At 48.9% G+C, this 23,804-nt stretch overlaps 1 protein-coding gene across 3 annotated transcripts in view; it reads right to left on the reverse strand.

The window, feature by feature from the left end:
• PSD (pleckstrin and Sec7 domain containing) overlaps positions 1-23,804 on the reverse strand; it is a gene marked incomplete at its 5' end in the record, with an annotated part of 91,979 nt that overhangs the window by 46,083 nt on the left and 22,092 nt on the right. For 2 of the 3 annotated variants that reach the window (XM_082223564.1, XM_082223566.1), the window contains 5 exons: positions 7,473-7,562; positions 9,702-9,760; positions 12,778-12,890; positions 15,654-15,734; positions 16,295-16,495. In XM_082223564.1, the coding sequence (XP_082079690.1) occupies positions 7,473-7,562; positions 9,702-9,760; positions 12,778-12,890; positions 15,654-15,734; positions 16,295-16,495 (544 nt within the window). The remainder of the gene's footprint in view (positions 1-7,472; positions 7,563-9,701; positions 9,761-12,777; positions 12,891-15,653; positions 15,735-16,294; positions 16,496-23,804) is intronic. The other variant, XM_082223565.1, reaches the window with a different exon arrangement.

Here is a 23,804-nt window from a genome sequence, read left to right on the forward strand (position 1 = left end):
ATGCTAACTTGGATGATCACATCTCCCTGCCCCCCCCGGCTACGCTTTACTGGTGAGACATGTTTTGATGGTACCCAATGCATTTTCCTGCAGCATGCACACTGGTTCTGGTGCAAATGTATGTTAGCAGAGGAATGCAGAATCATTTTCAACCCTAGGTCTGCATTCCCTTCTGAGCTTCTGAGGCAAGAAGCAACTGTGGGCAATGTGACAGGTGTGGATGTTGCCGTTTCTATACACACACTCACCCACCCCTCTCTGGCCTCCATCCAGGCAAACAAAAAGCACGATCAGGGTTCAAGGACAGCGCTAGGCCAGTGAGGTGTGTGGTTGGTGTGTGTGTGGCCTGGAGAGATAGATTCCAGATAGGGATGGCCTGGAGAGAAGCATTTGGCTCCTGGACCAGGCGTTCCCCATCCCTCTGCTGGAAGGATGAAAAGAGGAAGTGATGCAAGGGCCAGTGTGGTGCAATGGTTAGAGTGTTGGACTAGGGCCTGGGAGAGCAGGGTTCGATTCCCCACTCGACCATGAAGCTCACTGGGTGAGCTTGGGCCATTATAAGAGAACAAGGGTGAGTTTCGGCATCTCTTTTTCTAGAAAAATAGCACCGGTTGTGAGGATGAAACGGGAAGGAGGAGGAAAACCATGCAGACTACCTTGAGATCCTTGAAAGAGAAATGAAACACATAAATAAAACATGGAAAAAGACCAAAGTCATGTGCCCTTCAAATGGTAATGCTTCCTGAAGTGAGTCTGAACTGCAGTGGACCCAGTAGTGTGTGGACAGAATCTGGAGGATCCAAAAACTTTTGTATGCCAGGCTCTTGGCACCTGCAGGAAAGGTCACTTGGCGTGAGCAGAACAAGAAAACCAAGCTGCATTCTATGATGACAGGTAAGGCACAAACAGGGATGGTCAAATTTCAAGGATGCATCACAGAGGCCGAAACACTCCAGGAAGAAGCAATACAAAGAGTGAAGTCTGACATGGGGTTAAAATCAATCCCACCCAACAGATATCATTTAGTATAACTTGTCCACAAAATGATGTTCTAGGCAAACACAGGTCCACTCAACACCTTGTCTTTGGTTATGACTCTCATTTGGGCCCCAAAGGTGGGGAAGGGGAAAAAAAGATTTGGTTTAAAGAAGCAGCAGAGAAACTGCTTTTCTGAATCCAGTGAGTGAATCTGGGTGTTTGGGAACACCTGGGATATCAAGTGATTTGAAAGTGAATGTCTTTTCAAAAGATGAGTTCCAGGTGTGTCACAAACAAGTGATTATTCTTCAGAACTGAGATGCATTCTTTCCAAAGGTATCCCTGCTTCCCCAGAGCTCAGGTAGCAATGGGCCTTCACCCAAAACGTGCCCAGAGCATCACTGGTGAAAAAGCTGCACAACTGCAACTGCCCAAGCCCAGCCACACCAGACTGCAACAGTTTTTAGCAGTTACATTCTTTTTTTTTTTTAAAGAAAAAAAAGTCTGTCAATGGGAAGCACTCACACTGCTGTGCCACTAAAGGGCAGAACTTCAAAAAGGCAGCCACAGGGTCGCCCACAGCAATGCATCACTATCTCTGCTTATATTTTCTTCCTAATTCTAAAATAAAAAAATAAAAAATCGAAGTATGTGTCCAAATGTATGAACCAATTGTTGTTGGCATCTGTCTGTCTCAAGAGACAATGGAATGCGCCTCCAGGGATGAAGTCAAACCCCTGCGCTAGCAGCGCCAAAGTGTGTATGGAGGTGCTGGGCTGCTCGGATGACAAGACCCCTGCCCTCTCGGCTGCGCTGATGTGGTCCAAACGAAAGCAGAGTACAGTGGTGCCCTGCAAGACGAAAAGAATCCGTTCTGTGATTCTCTTCGTCTAGCGGTTTTTTCCGTCTTGCGAAGCAAGCCCATTGAAGGATTAGCCGATTAGCGCTATTAGAGGCTTTTAGAGGCTTTTAGCGGCTTATCTGCTGATCGGATCAGCTGATAAGCGGCTTAGCGCTATTAGTGCTATTAGCGGCTTATCTGCTGATCGGATCAGCTGATAAGCAGCTTAGAAAAAGGGGCGGGGAGGGGGGGAATACCAGCAAGAACTCGCAAGACATTGTCGTCTTGCGAAGCAAGCCCATAGGAGATTCGTTTTGTGAAGCACCTCCAAAACGGAAAACTCTTTCGTCTAGCGAGTTTTCCGTCTTGCGAGGCATTCGTCTTGCGGGGCACCACTGTAATACGTTTGCCACTACCTTGACGGCAGGAGCATACAAGGAGGCATACAAGGCGCCATCCAACCATCTTAGGGACTCCGCTCCTGATTTGTGCAGGGTTTACTCCTTAGCCTTTTCTTCTCCAGGAGATATCTCACAAGGCAGCAGAGGCTTAGGATCAGAGTTTTCCTTCTCCTAGATGGGCTACCTTCCCAGGTGGACGAGCCCCATCTGCCCCTCATTTCCCTCTATGGCAAGTGCAGTAACTGCTGCCTTGGCCATTGGACCCACTATTGGTCTCGTCTGCTCAATCCGCCACAGCCTGTCTTCCCAAGTCCCTAACTCACGGAAAGTTCGAAGCCTATCAGATACCCTCATCTGGTTTGTTGGCCAGTTGAAGCCACTTTCCAGGGCACAGGTCCAACACCCTGGAGTCCTGGGTGCCCAAGCACCCACAAAATTTGCCATGAAGAGGCCGAGTACCCACAAATTTCAGTGCCAGGGCCATGCACGCTGCACGGCACTCATGGTCCCGGGCACCCACGGTTGTGAGGCCAAGTTGGCAGGGTGTGGCCGCTGTCGCCTACAGACAGCTTCTAGGAGCCACAGGTGAGAGATGATTATAGGGTGGAGACCAAAAGGGTGGGCAAACAAGCCCAGAAGGAGCACAACTTATATCCCACCAGAGGTACTACCGCTCCCCTAACACCCCAGAATATGGGCGAAGAAATATCCTGGCGGAAGGGACCGCTCTTAGGCAGAGGCTGTGACCAGCAGCTGAGAGAGACCTTTTGCTCCTATGTCCTTGAAGCACTATTGAACTATGAATCAGAAGCTATTCTAATTTACTTAGCCTCACTGTCTAAGAACACCATTTAGCTGACGCCGAGAAGGTCAGCGACCGTACCCACTGTCTTGGTACGTGTGGGAGAGCAGGGGCGGGGGTCCCCTTCGCTGCTCTAATTGTGGAAAGAGTGATGATGGAAGAATTCCAGGCTTCTACTCAGATGCCTGAATCATGCCTGTGATGCTCTTATTCCTTGCTTGCTGAGGGCAGATGAAGCCCCTTGCTAACTGGCTGTTTGCACAAGTTGTGTCAGTGCGTGCAGGAGTAGCAGGAGACCTGAGCAGGAAGCCATTGCAAGGCTGCATCGCTAAGCCAGCAAACCTTTAAGAGATGTCTAGCCTGTTCCAGGACCTCTGCCAGACAGAAGGAAGAGGTGCAAAGCTCACCCACCCACCCACCTCCTTGGCAGAAATGGCTGGTTGCTCAACACGCATTTCTTTTGCATATTTCTAACTCACCTTTCTTAGAAAAGTAAGCCAAGATAATTTTCGCAGGTTCCTGGGATCCAGTGCCAAGGGATACAGCACCACCCTTCTTTTCTTATGTAGAACAAGTGTGGTGTGTTCTACAACCAGGGACACCCTCCCTCTCCGGTCAGCCACTAACCTCACTGGGTGACCACGGGACAAATACCAAAACTCTCAGCCTAACCTGCTTCACAGGGCTGTTGTGTGGATAAAATGGGGAGAGGGAAGAGAACCATGCATACCAGCCCGAGCTCCAAACTGTGTGTGTTCAGGACATCCCTGACGGGAACGGGTCCTTGCAGAATTAAGTGGGGAAACTGAGGCATGGGTGCTGCAGAAAGCACATAGCAGCAGATCTGTATATGGAATACAAACTGCTTAACTGCTTCCTAGACCGATGTGCTACTGAGAAGATGAAACTGTTTCCTTCTGTGCGGCACCATGAGACGGGTGTCAACACAAAGATGAACAAGCAGAACAGAAGAGGTAGTCCTCTGACACTTGCACTGTGTGTACTGAGACACTGCTTCTTGCGAAGAGAAAAGAACAGAGAAAGCACACGGGTGCAAGAGAGAAAAAAGGCCGTTGTCTGCGACATGCTTGTTTCGTTCAAGCCCTGGCTGCAAGATGGGATCCGTAGGCAATCACACCTTCCCGCCCCCAGTATACAACCACGCTGAAGCAAGAGCAGTGAGAATGGTTCCCGAATGCGTGCTTCCTTCTTCCCTCCTGAATAACTTTGATTTTTGCTTATTTTCTATTAGGCTGTGAGCCTATGCTCAGAACGGTCTTATTTTACGATGCTGTATAGCTCTTAGAAATGGGACGCGGGTGGCGCTGTGGGTTAAACCACAGAGCCTAGGGATTGCCGATCAGAAGGTCGGCGGTTCAAATCCCCGCGTCGGGGTGAGCTCCCGTTGCTCGGTCCCTGCTCCTGCCAACCTAGCAGTTCGAAAGCACGTCAAAGTGCAAGTAGATAAATAGGTGCTGCTCCGACGGGAAGGTAAACGCCGTTTCCGTGTGCTGCTCTGGTTCGCCAGAAGCGGCTTAGTAATGCTGGCCACATGACTTGGAAGCTGTACGCCGGCTCCCTCGGCTAATAAAGCGAGATGAGCGCCGCAACCCCAGAGTCGGTCACGACTGGACCTAACGGTCAGGGGTCCCTTCACCTTTTTATAGCTCTTAGAAAATGTGTGTGTTGGGGGGGGGCAAGCGGTTTTCATAAGTGTTTATTAATAATAGCGATCTCATTTTGTTTCGGATGATGCATGAACATGTCACAATAAGTACCGCCTTACGAAAGCATTCCTTTCTGCGTGAGGTGGGAGGGATCATTTTGTTGGGATATGAGTACTACGCAGCTGCAAACAAGTAGCTCGATGTTTATATCACATGATGTGTAATATGAGACCTTCCTGTTGCATGTGCAAAGGAAGTCTGTGTCACTTGCTCGGAGAGAAGTCAGAGTGAACGGACATGTTTTTTGTACAGTTAAACAGTCAGAAATAAACGAGATGTAAATAGACTTTCTGACTATCTTCTTTCTCTTGCTGGTATGCAAGGAGGGAAGGGGTGTGCATTTTCCACACAGGGAAATGTCGCCTATCAAGGTCTTCCTGGACTGCCGGGATGTCGACAGCCAGAGTAGATCACCGGTAAACAAGCCCCGGGAGCCTGGGAGATGGGGCCAGCCTCTCCCGAGGGGGCTAGCTTTCCAACACATTTCCTCCCAGAAGTGAAACCAGGTACTCTTTTAGCAAATAGGTGTATCCAGGAGGATGCCTAAATTCTTGTCACCAGCTGCCCTCTGTAAAAGCCTCCACAGGCTGTTTTCTTCCCGACGCACCTCCCCCTTCCACTTTAGGAGCCCAGCTGCAGGGGGTGGTAGTTAGTATCCCTTCTTGCCTCCTGATTCTCCTCTTCAAATGCTTCCCTTCCTCAGATCTTAGATTAGTGATATGAAGGAAATGAGGTCAGAGGGGTTCCCCCCCATAAGGTCTAGTTCTGCCCTAAGATGGTACCCACCACCCATAGTTCCTGTACATTCTTGTACTGAAAATAATTAACAAATGCCCTTTGAAAGAGTCACCTTTTAATTGCTCCAAAGCAAGTTAATTGGATAAATGTTGTAGCCCTACTTATTACAGGTTTTGGCTTTTTATCAGGCTCAGCCACCGGAGGAGTCAGGAGAATTCCCGTTTCAGCAAAATAAAGACTTCTTGGCTATGTCTGACACCATATTTTCCCCTATTATATATTGAGTAAGTTGACAGGAAAGTGGCCAGGAAATCGCAGCAGCGGAGCAGCAGAAATGCATATTTGAAATGTGACATTTGAACCACGTCTTGCAAAGACCTCCCCTCACCCTCCAAGACCTTCTAAAAGGTGTTTGGGTGTAAATTTGTATGTTTTGGTGTAAATTTTCAGACACTGCAAACATGCATTTCTTCATCTGTTTCCTGATTGCGTCACCCAATTTTAAGGGCAGCCCAACTTTGTGACAGCAGGGGGAGCCTTTGAACAGAGTGCCCTTGGGCTTTAGGGTGGCTGAGTCAGGATCAGCAGAGCTCTCTGTACCTCTGCCTTACCCCTGTCCTTTATCTACCGTATTTTTTTGCTCTATAAGACTCACTTTTTCCCTCCTAAAAAGTAAGGGGAAATGTGTGTGCATCTTATGGAGCGAATGCAGGCTGCGCAGCTATCCCAGAGGCCAGAACAGCTGTTTTCACTGCGCAGCAATCCCTCTTGCTGTTCTGGCTTCTGAGATTCAGAATATTTTTTTTCTTGTTTTCCTCCTCCAAAAACTAGGTGTGTCATGGTCTGGTGCGTCTTATAGAGTGAAAAATACGGTATTTGCCACCCCTGGATTAGCTCAGTCCCCAAGCAGTCTGTTTTTGAAGGGCTAAGCAACTTGAAAGAGCACCCCTCTTTCCAAACTTTGTGAGCTGGCGGCCCCTGTAACTTCTTCAAGCGCCACCAGCAGCACCCCCCCCCCTGTGGGAAATTCAAAGAGAGCCACCAGGTATTTATCCTATGGGTAGGTTAGCCCTGCAGGACACAGAAACTCAGGTCATTGGGAAGTTTTGGCAGACACAGTATGTGCATTTTCAAAGGAGTCTTCCCCAATACAAGGCCTGCATTTTATTTAGAGGTGGGGAGCCCTGAAGAAGCCAGAGGTTTTTAGGGTTCTTAGCCACATACTAGATTCCATGAAGGCAGTGACATAGCATGGGTTGCTGGTGCCCGGAGTGGGGCAAGTGTTGCACCCCCTTGTGGACTGGGCAGCAGGGATGGAGGCATGCACCGGTGGGGGGGGAGACTTCCCACCTCTGGTGCTTTCCTGCCTTCCTCTCAGCCAGGCCAGATGGCACGTAAGTGGCGGTGGCGAGGTGCGGGGCTGAGGGGCATGCTGGCAGGCATCTGAACCAGGAGAGCTCAGGGCTGCCCTCGCGTGTCCTCTGTTGCCTTCCAGCCATGGCTTCCCACTGCTGGCAAGCCCAGCACCAGGAGCACTGAGAAATTCTGGGCCCGGGGCCGCCCTCCCCCATGCTATGCCACTGCATGGAGGATTCTGCTCACTTTGATAACTACCAGTGCGCATCTTCTGGGATTCAGTGTGGAGAGTAGAGATCGGTGTTTCCTGCTTGGCAGGGGGTTGGACTCGATGGCCCTTGTGGTCTCTTCCAACTCTATGATTCTATGATTCTATCCTCTTCTGTTTCCAAGCACAGCAATCTCATAGCCATATCGCAGCATAAACGTCCTGGCTTCAGAAAGCCTCTGTTTGAAAACGTTGCTGGCCAGGACAATGGTGCTATTTTTCCTATTCAAATGGCCTCTCTTGGATTGAGGAGTAGGGAAGCCCCTATTGGCCTGGACAATTGTCCCAGAAATAATGCCATGCAAACAGATACCACAGCCTCTCCTTGCCTTGTGCAAGAAGAGGTCTTAACGGGATTTACCTTGAGCAGTTCCCGGGGGAAGTCACTGCCTTCGTTGAGTCCTTCCAGGTTCCCAATGAAATCCGAGCAGGACATCCGCTTCCCAATGTTCTGTTGAGGAGGAAAGGGGGAAGGAGTAAAGAGTGACAGAGTCATGAGAAACAGAAGCCATGAAGTCAGATTTATTAGGTTAAGATGTCAGAAGATATGGTGATAAGTGCTGGGTTGTATAGCATTATAAAATAAAAATGCTTAGGCAATGTAATGGAGGATAGGTGTCCAATGATGGCTTTTAGCCATGGTTGCTTAACACAATCTACATATCTAAGGTGGCAGCTGCTTGATGCAGTGTGGGGAGCTGAGGCACAGTGTTGGAAGACATTGCTGTATGGAATGACGGGAGTATTCTGTCCCATTGCCAGAGGTGATTCAACTGTCATTCTGTGGTCACCTTCTTTATGTGAAATTCGGCTTGGGTGTTTAGGGATCTTGTCCTTTATCCAGGGACAGAGCGTAGGAAGGGCCAGGGGGCCGTAGCCCCAGGCGCACAATTTTGAGGGTGCGTAAACAAAGTCCCCCCATGCAGGCTCCCCGCCCCGCCCTGCTTGCTGTCAAGGGTCTCTAGGCGGACCTGAACCCTGGCCTGGCCGCCACATCCTTGACCCCCTTGCTGATTGGCCGCCTTGCCAGCATTGGGGGGATCCTCCTGGCAAGGGCCGCATCGGCTGGGCACCCCCCTGTGTAGGTGGGTGGGTGGGCAGGCACAGGAGTGCAGCCCCATGAACCCTCTGTGCAGGGCTGTCTTAAGCATATGTGGTGCAGGGGTGCAAAGATCCCCCCGGCGCCCCCCCAGTTGCCCAGTTCTAGGCATGCAGGCGGGTAGAGCCGGCTGGCTGCCTCAGCGTCTCGCTGGCTCAGTCGCCCCAAACTCACGCCGCAGAGCCACCTGCAGCAGAAGAGCCCGCTGCGGTGCTCCGACTGACGGGCGGGCTCTTCCCCGGACTCGGGCTCTGGACTCTTGGCCTGGCACCCCTTAGAGCCTGGCGCCCAGGTGCCCCACACCCCTAGTACCTATGGGTAAGATGGCCCTGCACCCGGCTGGCAGCATCGGTGGCAAGGGCTGGGCTGATACGGCGGGTTTTGTTCCCCCTCTGCGACCCGCCCAGTGCACATGCCCCGGGCACTGGCAAACAACGCAACGCCACTGCCTTCACCTCTGGCTGCACTGAGCTGGTTCTGGCTTGGAAGCATTTGGAGACCTTTCTAAGTCTTAGAACAACCATCCCTTATTCTGGGATGCTGCAAGTATTTATGCATGTATATATACAGTGGTGCCTCGCAAGACGAAAAGAATCCGTTCCGCGAGTCTCTTCGTCTTGCGGTTTTTTCCGTCTTGCGAAGCAAGCCCATTAGCGGATTAGTGCTATTAGCGGCTTAGCGGGCTTAGCGGATCAGCTGATAAGCGGCTTAGTGGCTTGGGAAAAAGGGGGGGGGAACCCCACAGGAACTCGCAAGACATTTTCGTCTTGCAAAGCAAGCCCATAGGAAATTCGTTTTGTGAAGCACCTCCAAAACGGAAAACCCTTTCGTCTAGCGGGTTTTCCGTCTTGCGAGGCATTCGTCTTGCGGGGCACCACTGTACATATATACATCAGCCAATCATTTCCTCTTGCCTTCCTTTGTGTTGGTCATCTTTTGCCACCCATTCTTTTCAGTCTCTCACCTCTTTCTCCACCCCCCCATGCTTACTTAATTTTGTCCCCATCCCTGTTTACAACCCCCCTTCTCTTAAATCACCCCTTCTATTTTGCCACAGGTGCATGGAGCATCGTGCCATATTCTGGAAGGTGGCTCATTGCGAGCCAACCCTCCTCTGCACCCCCTTCCAGATTCAGAATCAGGATGTATTTCAGCAAATGTCATTATTCTGCTTCTGAGCTAGGTCAGCTCCTGGCATTTTTAAAAATCCCCCATGTTCCTTTGATTTGCCATGGGGAAATTGCCACTGTGTTCTGGGCAGCAGGGAGTTCTATTGGAAGGTTGTAGGAAGCAGAACAGGCATATTTGGCACACAGGGGAGCTTCCAGACAATTGCACGATCTGGCTGCGACAATACACCATAGCTCATTTAGCTTAGTAGAAAGCCTTCCCAGCTCAGCAAAGGACATTTTCCTGCATAGCTGCCTTGACGTATGTCAGTAAAAGGCTTTCAGCATACCAGCTAGAGAGTGGGAGGATAGAAGCACTTACATGGCCGTGGAGGTCTGTGTTTAAGAGCATCAAGGCGCAGGTCAGAGTGTGGGCTCCATCTGTAGCACAAGCACCAGAGAGAGAGATCATCAGCCCCCCATCCAGCCACCCTTCAATTTAGCGACCCCTTTTGCAGCTCGGCAACTTTCTCTCTGCCATGTGTGTTTACATGCTACACGAACCATTCCAAAATTTACATGAAATAAAAGAGGCCTGAGAGACCAATACCTCAAGGACTGCTTCTCTCCATATGAACCTACCCAGACCCTGAGATTGTCCCCTGTGGACCTTCTTCGTGTGCCTTCTCTACAAGAGGTCCGGAGGGCAGCAACATGGGAATGGGCCTTTTCTGCAGTGACTCCCTGTTTGTGGAATGCTCTCGCCCGATAAGTTTGCCTGGCGCCTTCATTACACACTTTTAGGTGCCAGGTGAAGACATTCCTCTTCAACCCGGTCTTTGGCTGATTGACACCAGATGCCCTTTTAGATGTGTTGTGGGCAGGGAATTATTGGTTTGTTTTTGTTCTTATCTCGATTACGAATTTTGTGTTTTTTATTTTGTAATTTTATGTTGCGAACCAGCCTGAGATCTAGCGGGTAGAGGGTGGTATACAAATTTAACAAATAATAATAATTACAAAATGTAAGTTAAGAAAATAGAGCTTGATCCCAGTGTTACAGGATTTGGCCATTGGTTTGTGGCTTGATATGGGTAAAACAGCATTCTTTAATAGAAAAAAATGTCTGAAGTGGGCAAACCTGTTTCTTTGTTGGGTTATTCTTTGGGTGGGGGGTTGTTGCTTTGGCTGTTTGTTGCTGTGTTATGCATTTTTGTGTTTTTATAGTGTAAACTGTCCTGTGATCCTCAGATGAAGGGCAGTATAGAAATTTAATAAATCATCATCATCACTGGTCAAAAGCTTCCCCAATGTGGACCACACCGGAGCTAAAAAGACTCTTTTAACTAGCTCAAAGGGTTGGGATAGCTCAGTCGATAGAGCATAAGACTGTTAATCTCATGGCCCCCCCGTTGAGCAAAATATTCCTGCATTGCAGACTAGATTGTGGTTCCTTCCAACTCTAAGATTCATGGCCACATGAGTGAACATTTGGAAGGAAAGCAACACAAGGTTTTGGCACACCGCAAGTGACTGAAGCAGTTATCTCCTATATCTACATATTGCCCAAGGAGTTTAGAAGGGGGCATTTGATCTTAGAATTTTCATTTAAGATGAGAGAAGTTGCTTTCCTAAGCCCTTCCATAGGCACCTGAGCACCTGCTGTCACTTTCAGAAAGGGGCATGTTTTAAAATATTTATTATGCAGTGTTCACCTTGGTTTCAAAATTCAAAAGAGTGTTGTCTTCTTCTCAAGCGCTTTCAGCTTCGTGCACAAGTCAAACACTCAATATTAGCTCTTGGGTGAATCATTGTGTTTTCTGTGTATTCCTGGTGACAATGTGAGCTTCCATAGCAGCAGCTCATTATGCTGTGATTCAGGCAACCATTCCTTTTGTTAGGCACGTTGCTTGATATTTCATCAATGGGAGCTAATGGATGGGAGGTTGCCCCTCCCCCCCTCCCCAGTTGATAACCTCTCTGTGTTTTTGAATGAGCTACCCAGACAGGCTGTAGGCAGCCTAAAAACTCAGTGCGGGGGAAGTTTTATCCCCAGTTACACAATATGCTTTACCTGTACTCATTAAGGCTGTATTAATTACAATAAAAATGATCATTATTACTGTTACCTGCACAGGCGCTGTAGGGACAGCAGGCCAGGTTGGAGTGGCCAGAGCATCCTTCAACTGCCTTTCCCTCTATTCTTCACCTCTTCCTTTTCATCCTTCTATCCAGCCCAACCTTCTCCCTCCCTCCTTCTCACAACCCTTCTGATCTTTGGAAATTCAGCTTCTTGGCCTTCGCTTCCCTTTTGTGAAACAGCAAGTAGCGCCTCAAACAACTCACTCCAACCCCATGAAGCAGAGGTTTTCAAACTTTTCAAGTCTACAGCTCCCTTGACCAGCTACCGTATTTTTCGCTCTATAGGACGCACTTTTCCCCCTCCAAAAATTAAGGGGAAATGTGTGTGCGTCCTATGGAGCGAATGCAGGCTCCTTGGCTTCAGCGATAGCAACACAAAGCCTCTGACGCGCAGAGGGAACGCTCCCTCCACGCTCCAGAGGCTTCGCGTTGCTTTCGCTGAAGCCTGGAGAGTGAGAGGGGTCAGTGCGCACCGACCCCTCTCGCTCTCCAGGCTTCAGGGATAGCCGCCTGAAGCCAGGAGAGCAAGACTCTCCTGGCTTCAGCAGAGAGGGAGAGCTGCGCAGCGCCCCTTCAGGCAAGTGGGAGGAGAAATGGAAGGGGCTCTGTTTCTCCTGCAGCTTCGCTGAAGGGGCGCTGAGCAGAGAGGGGGAGATTTTTTTTTCTTGTTCTCCCCCTCTAAAACAGGGTGCGTCCTATGGTCCGGGGCGTCCTATAGAGCGAAAAATACGGTACATTCTTTCTGCGACATTCCTGTGGGGCTCAGGAGCCCAGTTAGGGCCCTTCTTTGCAGAGCTGGCAGCCCTTCACCCTTTTTCGAATGCCCTCCCTTGTAGAGTGTTCCCTCAGCCTCCTCTTTTCTTCCCTATCCTTGGGAGTCCTCTGGGCAGCTGCAGCTGCCACCCCTGGTCTCTGAGCCAGCCCCCCATGCCCCAAAGTGAGGCGCCTCCTCACGCTGCCCCACAAGGGCCTAGGAAGCACTCCCTGGCCAGCCCCAGAGGCGCCATTCAACTGCGGAGCTTGTAGCTGGGGCTGCTGCAACAAACAGCTGTGCAAGCCTTTGGGAGGCAGAGATACAAGAGGGCATCAGAGGAGGGAGGGAAGGAAAGAGGGATTGAGGCCAGTGTTGCCCACGGCACCCCTGACCATCATTCAAGGCACCCCAGGGTGCCATGGCACGCTGGTTGAAAACTACTGCCACGAAGCATAGAGATGCCTGCTTGTGGCACTGCATGAGACGTCTCTGTGAACAGAACCAACATTTTGGTCCAAGAACCTCAACCGCCCCTTTTCTCCTAGTTTCACAATTATCTCACCCTCAGAAGAGATGGCCTTGGGGTTGCACTCATAATAACGCTGCGAAAAATGAGCCAGGACTCTCTCCCGCTCCTGAGTCTCACCCATGAGGGCCAGCTCCTTTAGAAAAGATCTGGAAAGGAAACGAAGTGATGGTAACTCCTCAAAGCAATACCCATTGCCCTCTGGCATCCTGATGTTTGAGCAGAGCACCGGAAACCTCTCTTCCTTCGGAGGTACGAAGTTTAAAGCAGCATTCACAGTGCTGTTACCACGGCCACCTGATCGTCCCATCTCTCCCTTCTTATCAGGCGCTGTCAACACCCAGGGACGACGCAGCACCCTTGTATCATCTTCATTTAATTTAAAAAGGTAAAGGGACCCCTGACCATTAGGTCCAGTCGTGACCGACTCTGGGGTTGCAGCGCTCATCTCGCTTTACTGGCCGAGGGAGCCGGCATACAGCTTCCGGGTCATGTGGCCAGCATGACTAAGCCACCTCTGGTGAATCAGAGCAGCGCACGGAAACGCCGTTTACCTTCCCGCCGGAGCAGTGCCTATTTATCTACTTGCACTTTGACGTGCTTTCAAACTGCTAGGTTGCCAGGAGCAGGGACTGAGCAATGGGAGCTCACCCCGTTGCAGGGATTCGAACCGCCGACCTTCTGATCATCAAGTCCTAGGCTCTGTGGTTTAACCCACAGCGCCACCCACGTCCCGCATTTAATTTACATGCCTCTTAATTGCCAAGATGGTTCGCCAAGAGGTTGATAAATAGGAAACCAGTTGCAAAGAATAACAGCACACGCAATTTCAATACCATACCACCCAACATTCCTCAGGTGAAAATAGGGACCTTTCTCACCCCCCAACTGGCCCTCCTCGACCCCCCCATTTTTGTATCTTCCCCCTCAGAGCACTTCCACCACCACGACACCAATGGGGCACAGCACACATGTCCTCCGCAGTCCTGAAAAAACCCCTTAATCCTGATTTTATTTTATTCTTTGGCAGACTGACAAAAAAAACAAAACAAGACACACCAATAAATAAATTTTAGAAAGGGGCAAAATTAGACACGGATGCACAAAGCATTTTTTTTTTTAAAAAAATCAAGACTCCTTGTACTCCACTCCCCCTTTCTTCTCGCTCAGGGTGCCCCTCCCTCTGCATGCCCCTCGAAACTGGTGTGTCGCTCAGGACTGGGCCTTGGCGGCTGTAGTCTCTCATCCTCCTTCACCCACCCTCCAGAAGCTGCCTCAAGCTGCCCAAGAGAGGAGGCTGGTAGTGGCGGCCATGGAGAGGCAACGGGACGTGCCATACAGCTGCCACTACTGTCATCGCCACACAGGACAAGCACTGGCTCACCCTCTTCCCCAAACTCGGCACTGGCAGGGGGAATAGGGACATTCCAGAATCAAATCAGAAGCTGGGACGGCTTTCGTAATTCTGGGACTGTCCCTGGAAAACAGGGGCAATTGGAGGTTATGCAATGCATGATCAAACTACTCAATCTGAACATTAAAACAGACATCCGCGGTAAAAATGGACAGTAAGAGAAACCCACTACCACAGGCGATGGAGTGCTGCCGGCCTGCGGGCTTGTGTGGGTCGGCAAACTAAGGCCCGGGGGCCGCATCCGGCCCAATCGCCTTCTAAATCTGGCCCGCGATGGTCCAGGAATCAGCATGCTTTTACATGAGTGGAATGTGCCCTTTTATTTAAAATGCATCTTTGGGTTATTTGTGGGTCATAGTAATTTGTTCATCCCCCCCAATATAGTCCGGCCCCCCACAAGGTCTGAGGGACAGTGGACCAGCCCCCTGCTGAAAAAGACTCCTGCTCTAGACTAGGGTTGCCACCTTTGTTCTGGCAAAATATAGGACAGGACAGAACAGGGTGGGGCGGGGCAGTTGGGAGGTGATTCCTCCTCCCCCCCCAAAAAAAATCCGGTGCTGAAGCAACTTCAAAGCAATCCAGTACAATCTATTGCAGCCTAACAGGACAGTGCTTCTGGAATCTGTCACACACATATCACCGCATTTTTAGCTCTATAAGACGCACCAGACCATAAGACGCACCTAGTTTTTGGAGGAGGAAAACAAGAAAAAAAATATTCTGAATCCCAGAAGCCAGAACAGCAAGAGGGATCGCTGCGCAGCCTGCATTCACTCCATAAGATGCACACACATTTCCCCTTACTTTTTAGGAGGGAAAAAGTGAGTCTTATAGAGCAAAAAATACGGTAATTTATAAATCTGTGCTTTGCTAGCTGGAGCTTAAATACATGACTTTTCACATGCCCTTTCAAGAAAACACATGCGTTTGATCCCTATTTTTTTTTGGGGGGGGTAGACCTGAAATCCAGGACTAACTGTATCAATACAGGACATAGCATTTTACATTGAAATATGGGACAAGCATGTATTATACAGGACAGGTGGCAACTCTAGCCTAGATGCACTTCAAAAAAGAATAATTTGTACATGCCCTGCCTAAGTCAGGCCCCCTTCTTAATGGAGACCACCCACTACGCATTGTGGCCTACCAAGAGAAAGACCCCACCCCACCCTAAAACCCTGTTTTTGCAGTTCGAGGTAGGCTTTAAAAACGGGAGGCTTATCCAATGCTGGTGAGTTACCATGAACTTCTTTGAGGTTTCTACACAATCAAGAAGTGTATGAATTTTATGAAACTAAGAAAGAAATGGCTGGCTGCATTAAAAGGGCAGATGAAAGTAGGTGAGTGCTGCCGCATTCTTTAAAATGCAAATAAAGGGTAATCCTGAAACCAGTCTCACTGCTGCTCCAGAAGGTTCCATTTCCCCTTGAAGTTCTACTAAACTCCCCGCAACACTCCTTACAGATTTCTGGAGATTTCACCCTTAAAGACTTACCTAAGCGCTTGATCCAGACTCATTCCAGTGAATTCAAAGAACTTGAGGTATTCGCCTGCTACCATCTTACTAAAATCGTTACTGGAAAGGAGAAAGGTGGCGGGTGGGAGATAGAGATAGATATATTTTAAAACCTGTATATATTAACACAAGAGAGGGACAAAAACGGAGGAGATGAGATCTCGGGGAACATCAGTGACACCGCAGCAAGGGAACAGGAAGGCAGAATTCTTGAGGCACAATACACACCACTAGATCCGCAAGAAGCATGCACAGGACTTTGTCATGCGCCCCTTTATGTGCCTTAATCTCTCGGGAGAGCTTTTATTGTCCTGTGACCATCTGCGTTAGGAGCGGAGGCGCATGTGGCGAGTGCGAATGTTCCTGTCAGGCCTAGAGGAGACAGGCCATCCCTAGGGCATAACTATGTGGGCCACAGAGAAAACGCCGCCTTCCTAAGAGTGCCTGGTGATGAAGGCAAGCTAGCCAAAGCTTTGCTTGTCATTCTGGAGGGAAGGCTGCCTTTTGAGGGTTGTCCTCCTCCACAAGACTTCCCTGTGCTTAGGGTGTTAGCAGGCTGCTGCATTCCCTCGGGGAATTAACAAAGCTCTGGGGGAAGAATCTTTTCTCCTAATACCCACACGTACTTCTTCCCCAGGTGGCGGGCCACGTCTGCCTTTTTGAAGCCATCCAAGTTGTAGAGCCTCTTTGCCAGGCGTTTAGCGGCCTCCAGATCAGCCTTGTGCCCATTGGAGAGGGTGTCTGTGCTGCCCAGGGCGAGTTGCTCTGTGCTGTCCATCTCGGAATCAGAATCAGAGACCAGCTGGCTGAGAGGATGTTCACTAAAATGAAACAAACACAAACACACACACAGAGAAGCTGTCACAGAAGCCTTTGTGCTCTTGCCCTTCCCCGAAGGTGCTTCTGAATCAATCTGTGCCTTCCAGATGTTTTGGACCACAACATCTGTCATCCCCAGCTAGTAGAGTTTTGCACCGGGAGGGCACCCGGTTGACAAAGGCTACATAGAGAGGAGTTGGGGCATGTGCAAACTGGTTCAAAGTCCATATCAGGATATTGGTTTCATACTTTTTGACCTGGCAATATATCACGAATTGTGATGTGTGTGTGTGTGTGTGTGTGTGCTATGCAAAAATCACAATGTGGGGGAAACCGTGAAGCCAGCCAATGCTTCTCTCGATTCCTGAAGCCCTTGTTAACTCTGCCAGCTCATCTCTACCCTGCCTCATGCAGGGAGCAGCGAATCAAAAGAGCAGGGGCTGGCAAAAATCACAATGCGGGGAAAACTGTGAAGCCAGCCAATGCCTCTATATAGCTCCATCCTTATTTCAGACATTGTGATATATCAGTATGTTGTGATGTTTAGCTGGTGATATATCGTGATGCTGAAACCCAGATATCACCCAGTCTTAGGCGTGTATGTGTGTGACGTATGGCGATTGGGACTGTGGAAAATTGTTATGTACTGAGTTGAATAGGATCCAAACTGCAGCAGTCTGATTGGTCCTACAACAATGCAGCAGTATGATTGGTCGGCAGGAGCCACCCAATCCAGCTCCAGATAGAAGTAAATCCACAACCTGATTGGCCTACAGGAGAAGTCCGGAATTAGCCAACCACATGCAGCCCATTGTGTAAATAATGTATATAAAGCAGATACTTTGAGGGGACTTTCATTCCTCCTCACCACTATGAGCTGAATAAAGAGCATGAAATCACTTTGTGACTCTGAGTATATTTCAAAAATACTGTTCTGGTTACTATTATTCCAAATAGTAAACCAGAGGCTAGAAGGAGCAGCGTGGGTGACAAAAGTATTTGGTATCCTGAAGGATCTTTCCCCTGCCACTCCCAGTTTTGTGTTCCAGGGCTAAAGACATCACCAAAATGATATCCGAAAGCCAGAAATCAGCAGGCAGCAATTTTGGAGGCCCCCCCACCATTGAAACATGAAAAGAAGTGGTTCCAATTGGAAATGTTCCACCTGTTTGTATGAACGAACTGGTTCAAGGAGACAGGAAATGGAAAATCTCCACTGCGTCTGTGGAATGTGTTGTCATTTTTTCTTTAGGTTCGTCGGCAAAGTTGCAATTGGCTCAAGGTGAACGATGTCAATGTGAATATGACGCCTATGTGTGTGGCGAGATCAAATGCGAGAGAAGCTTCTTGACGTAGAAGAGGATGTTCCTATCTTCATTGAAGAAATGTTGGGAGGGGATGGAATTAATTGGCTCCGCTTGGGTCTGGGTCTGGCTTCCAGCTACAGTTTGGGCTCCTTTCCTTCTGCCTTACCTGTCACAATGGTCACCAGCCCGCCCCCTCCATTCCCACCTGGCTCCACTATCTCTGGCAGTTCTTTCGTAGGCAGGAAGATGAAGAGAACTATGTAGCCTTTATGGATGTCAAGGCGGCATTTGATAAACTAAATGGAAAACTTGTTGTGGGAAAAGTTATCCAGAACCAATCTGACTACTCTTACCCTAGTTTTAAAATGTATATTCTGCCACTACTCTAGTTGTGTTCAAGAGCAACATTCCCCCTATAGAACAATGTGAACCAAGGATACACAATAGCTCCTTTTCAGATTACCTTCTTTATCAATTGCATGATTTATGATTGTCAATCCTGAAGACGCTAATCTAATTCTAATCTAAACTCCATCCAAAGCTCATTTTTGGAACTGCGGTTTTGTGGATGTAATGTTCTTTCTGTGCCAATAAAAAGAGTATTAAATGCTATCTTAAGCACCTGTGGGTGTTTAATTATTGGATTAAAATTACAAAGATGACAACTGAGAGCCTCCCTAAAGTGTGTGTGTGTGTGGGGGGAGCGCCTCATTCTGGTCCACCCACATGAACCCAGAAATTCATTCAGATGAGCCAGTGGCATGAACTCCCTTTATGATCCACAGAGCCTGGACTTTAACTTGTTTATGTAGCAGGATGTCTGTCTGTTAGGAGCAGAAGAAATAGCACTGTGGTACAGAAGCAGTTTTAAGTTTTAACACAAACTGGAGAACTGCTTCGTAGATCTTTTACACTTCTTTATATTTTCAGCTAGGCATAGATATAGATATAGATATATAGATATAGATATAGATATAGATATAGATATAGATACACCGCCCCAGATTTCGAAAGAATATGCAAACTGGCCAAGCCAGTAGAAATCAGAATGGCTTTTGACAAATGATAGTAAAGACACCTCTTGCTGATAATGGGCTGGCAAAACCCATTAATGAAAATGTGTTGATTGCAAGATCAACGCTTCTACGCTAATTCATTCTGTTTCAACCAGTATGATGTTCAGTTGACTCTTCTTCTTATGCTGGTTTAGCCGTTCCATCTTAATTTGCAGTTTGTTTCTATATAGTCTATGGTGAATACAGCATTTTCATTCTAAATGTTGTAAGAGAAATTGCACAGCATCTCCCTAAGCTTCCTTTCTCTGCAGCTCTGCAGCTTGCTCTGACTGGTAGCGCTGAGTTTATTATAGATCCGGAAGCGGTTGGCTCTGAGTGTCAAAATATTTCCTCCCAGCCCTCAGGCCATCGTCCCTGGTTTCGACAAAAGCCAGCCGCAAACACTGCTTCTAAATCATAGGACAGGAAAGCACTGGCTATGCCTCTTGTTGTGGAGGAAAGTAATTATTGGTAGCTTGCTTGGCACAAGGAGAATTACCACTTTATTAGATTTCAAGCATGAGATTCGTGGGACGGGAAGGGGCCTCTGCACATGCGCAGGCTGCAGTAAACGTCGCTCTGATCACTGGCAGAGGAGAGATTGTGACTTGAGGGCAGGAGACAAGTGAGGCTGTGGAGGGTCCTCAGAACCTCTGGAACCAACAAGACCACTCTCCTAGGCAGTATCAACCCAGATAGAATCACAGAATTGTAGCTGGGAGGGACCACGAGGCTCATCACCTTTGTTCCCCACCCTGCACTCCGCTCTCACCTGTGGCTCCTAGAAGCTGTCAACATGCAACAGCGGCCACACCCTGGGAAATGCCTTTGACTGGCTGGTTAAACCAGGTGAGGGTCTCAGACCCTTGGTGAGTTATGGACTTCCCCTGCATGTGAAGATAGACTCTGGTGGATTGAGTGGATGAGACAAAGAGCAGGTCAAGGAGGTGGTTTCTGCATGTGCTAGAGAGGGAAATGAGGGGGCAGATGGGGCTCGTCCACATGGGAAATTAGCCCATCGTGGAGAAGGAAAACTCTGATCCTGAACCTCTGCTGCCTTGTGGGATATCTTTGGGAGAAGAAAAGGCTACACAAATCTGGAGTGGAGTCCCTAAGGTGATTGGATGGTGCCTTGGGAAGGAGGCACGAAGCTCTGGCAGAGTTCCAACTCTTTCCCAAAGTTGGGAAAGCTTTAACTAAGCTTTGGCAAGGAGGTGCGAGAACTCAAGGACCACGCCAGACCCTGTGTGTTGGACCATTGTGATCAGTACCCTCCCCCTTCCCTTATTGGACTTGCCAACAGGAATATTGGTGTGGAGAGATGCAAGTTTCGGGAGGAGCAAAGGGAAAGGCTGCTTCTGCTACTTCCATCTTGCACAGCCCTCCAGGATGCCCCTCTCCGCCTCCATCCCCTCCATATCTTTCTCCCACTCCTCTTCCAGTTGCTCTCATTCTGCTGCCATCTCCCAACGGTCCTGCTTCGGATTCTGCTGCCAGACCCTCCTTGTTGCTAGGCACCCCCTCCATCCTTCTCCTCGTTGCCATGGCACCCACTGTTAAGGTAGGCAACAAGCAGGAGAGAGCAGTGAGCAGCAGCAGAGAGCCAGTTCTGGTAACTAACCCATCTTTATTAATTAACTGGCGCTGTGCCTGCCAATAGGACGGATTGTGATTACTCTCTCCCGCAGATGTCCACGGGAGCCACTGAGGGGTCACAAGAAAAAGGACAGGGGCTGAATGAGAGGCAAAGTTGTGGCAGGAGCCAAAAGTTCCCCTGGCCCCACATCTTGGCTCGTCCAGAGCAGGGGCAGGACACTGAGAACCTTCCCCGACACAGCTAAATTTCTTTTCCCCTCATAAGTCATGAGGGAACCACTGGGGGTGTGTGGGTGTGTGGGTGGGGGAACAGAACGGGTTGTCTCAGGGTCACAGCGGAGGCGAAGACAAAACCTGCCTCCCACCTCAGCAGCGATTTACTTCCTGTAGCTGACGGCTGCTGTTCACTTCTGCGGCAGAAAATAAAGCAAGTTGCGGGCAGAACTTCAGAGAAGCGGTGGTGCGCGGGGAACCATAAATGAAAAGGCTAGCCACAGGGCAGACAGGGCTTCATCTGCACTATGCATTTCATAGAGTCATAGAATTATAGAGTTGGAAGGAAGGACAAGGGTCATCTAGTCCAGGGGTCGGCAACCTTTTTCAGCCGTGGGCCGGTCCACCGTCCCTCAGACCATGTGGTGGGCCAGACTATATTTTGGAAAAACATATGAACGAATTCCTATGCCCCACAAATAACCCAGAGATGCATTTTAAATAAAAGGACACACGCTGATTCCCGGACTGTCTGCGGGCCGGGTTGAGAAGGCGATTGGGCTGCATCCAGCCCACGGGCCTTAGGTTGCCTACACCTGATCTAGTCCAACCAAACACTGGACTTGAACCCACGACCTTGTGATTAAGAGTCTTATGCTCTACTAACTGAGGTATCACTATACAAAAAATGCTCTTGAGCTTTTTTTCTACAGTCAACCAGTATACAGTGATACCTTGGTACTCAAATGGCTTGGCCCGAACAAATCGGCTCCCGAACGGCACAAGCTCAGAAGTAAGTGATCCGGTTTGCGAACGTTTTTCGGAAGCTGAACGTCCAACGCGGCTTCCACTTGAGTGCAGGAAGCTCCTGCAGCCAAATGGAAGCTGCGCCTTGATTTTCAAATTTTTTCAGGAGTCGAATGGACTCCCAGAACAGATTACGTTCAAGAACCAAGGTACCACTGTATCAATTATTTTGGGGGCGAGGGGGAGAAGCAGTATGATAGCACTTTGAACAGGATTCCTCCAAAGAATCCTGGAATTCTTTGTTTGTTAACGGTGCTGAGGTTTTTTTTAGGAGGCCCCTATTCCCCTCAAAAGGGACGTGGGTGGCGCTGTGGGTTAAACCACAGAGCCTAGGGCTTGCTGATCAGAAGGTCGGCGGTTCGAATCCCCACGACGGGGTGAGCTCCCTTTGCTCAGACCCTGCTCCTGCCAACCTAGCAGTTCGAAAGCACCTCAAAGTGTAAGTAGATAAATAGGTACCACTTCGGTGGGAAGGTAAACGGCGTTTCCGTGTGCTGCTCTGGTTTGCCAGAAGCGGCTTAGTCATGCTGGCCACATGACCTGGAAGCTGTACGCCGGCTCCCTCGGCCAATAAAGCGAGATGAGTGCCGCAACCCCAGAATCGGTCACGACTGGACCTAATGGTCAGGGGTCCCTTTACCTATTCTCCTCGATGAGGTACAAGTCCCAGAGTGGTTTAATGATCAACCCTTTTTCGCAGGGAACTCTGGGAACTGTAGCTGTATGAGGCGAATAGCAGGTCTTCATACAACTCTCAGTCAACACCCTTAACAAATTATAGTTCCCAGGATTCTTGCAGAGGGAGGAGCCAGGACTGTTGAAAGTGGTATGATACTGCTTTAAATGAACAGGTAGATCTCATCGTATGTGGAGGTTACATGATATCCTCCAACATTTCCCCAATGAAAATGTCCTAAGGAAAAGCGGGACATTCAGAAACCGGGATGGCTTCTGTAAAGCTGTAACTGTCCCTGGCTATCTCAGGTACAGCAAAATCGCATAAGCCCACAAAAACATTTTTAAAAGCCCAGCAAATCCCTCCAACATCCTCTGCAACTCTCTCTGGCCTCCTCTGATCTTTCTCCAGTCACTTCCAAAACTATCTGCAACCTCCTCTGCTCTCTCCCCACACTCCACCAACTCCCCAAACACTTTCCTAATGGTACCCTGCTGCCCGTCAGGGAAGACAGGTGAGTGAAGGATCTGCTGGTCCTAAGGATCCTGCCACCTGAGGTGGTTGCCTCACCATGCCTCATGGGTGGGCCGGGCTGGAACACCCATCAGTTTTAAGTTATCTTGCCTGCCGTAGCAGAGGCCAGAAAGTGTAGGTTCTCTGAGTACAGATCAAGCTGGGTATGTAAATACACACTGGAAAGAACACAGTTAAGTCAATACATCCATGAGATGGGCTTAAGCATGATCACTATACATCTCCAGCAATACACAGTCCATTTGAAAACTAGAAACCCCACACCCATAGATGTGAATGGGTGTTTCCATGCCTTGTGTCCTTTTGAACACTTTTGCTTTCAAAACTTATAACAAACCTGCAACCTTGGTGTTATCAGCGTCAAGTTCTAGCCAACCGAGCTATGAAGTAGAACCATGAAGCACCCACACTTTACTGGCTCTAGAGACATTGTGCTCAACACAACAGAGGATAACAGACTTGGAAGGGAGTCATAAGTCGGTCAGTTAAGCCTTCTTTTTAAAAGCAGGATTATCATTCCACCAGCAACACCTTGCCTTTCTAACCATCCAGCGTCTGCAGAGCAAATACCCCAAGGAAGGAATAGCTCCAAGCAGGTGGCTGATTATAATTTTTGTGGGCACAAACCAGCTACGGATTAATCCCAGAATCTGTACTCTTAAAAAAAGAGAGTACATTAGAGCACCTATAGAGATTATTTCCCTTACCACAGAATAATCACAACCATCCAAATAAAAGGGAGGACCCTGGATCTCAGCTTCCAGAGAAACTTGACTCTTGCAACTTTTCATTATGATCTATAAATACCAAATCCAACATAGCACCATGAAAAAGCAATTTTGCACGTAGGAGGGCAGATATATGGGGTGGGGGAGAAAAGAGAGAGAAGCTGGGAAAAGAGGGTTGGAAAATGTACATTTCTCGTTGAGTCAGTAAACCTGTTTTTAGGCTGAACGGCTCACATGACTTAATGCCCTCACATACAATAAAATATTCCACGCACTGCAACAAAATGTCGAAGTATCTCTCTGCGCTTAAGAGGAGTGCTCCTCTCCAGGGTTCCAGCCATCCTGGGATAAAAGCCTTTAGCTCCTCTTCAGGCTTCTTAGAGAAGAGTGAGCTT

Source organism: Podarcis vaucheri (genome assembly GCF_965113315.1).
Source record: "Podarcis vaucheri genome assembly, chromosome: 5".
Taxonomy (NCBI): Eukaryota; Metazoa; Chordata; class Lepidosauria; order Squamata; family Lacertidae; genus Podarcis; species Podarcis vaucheri.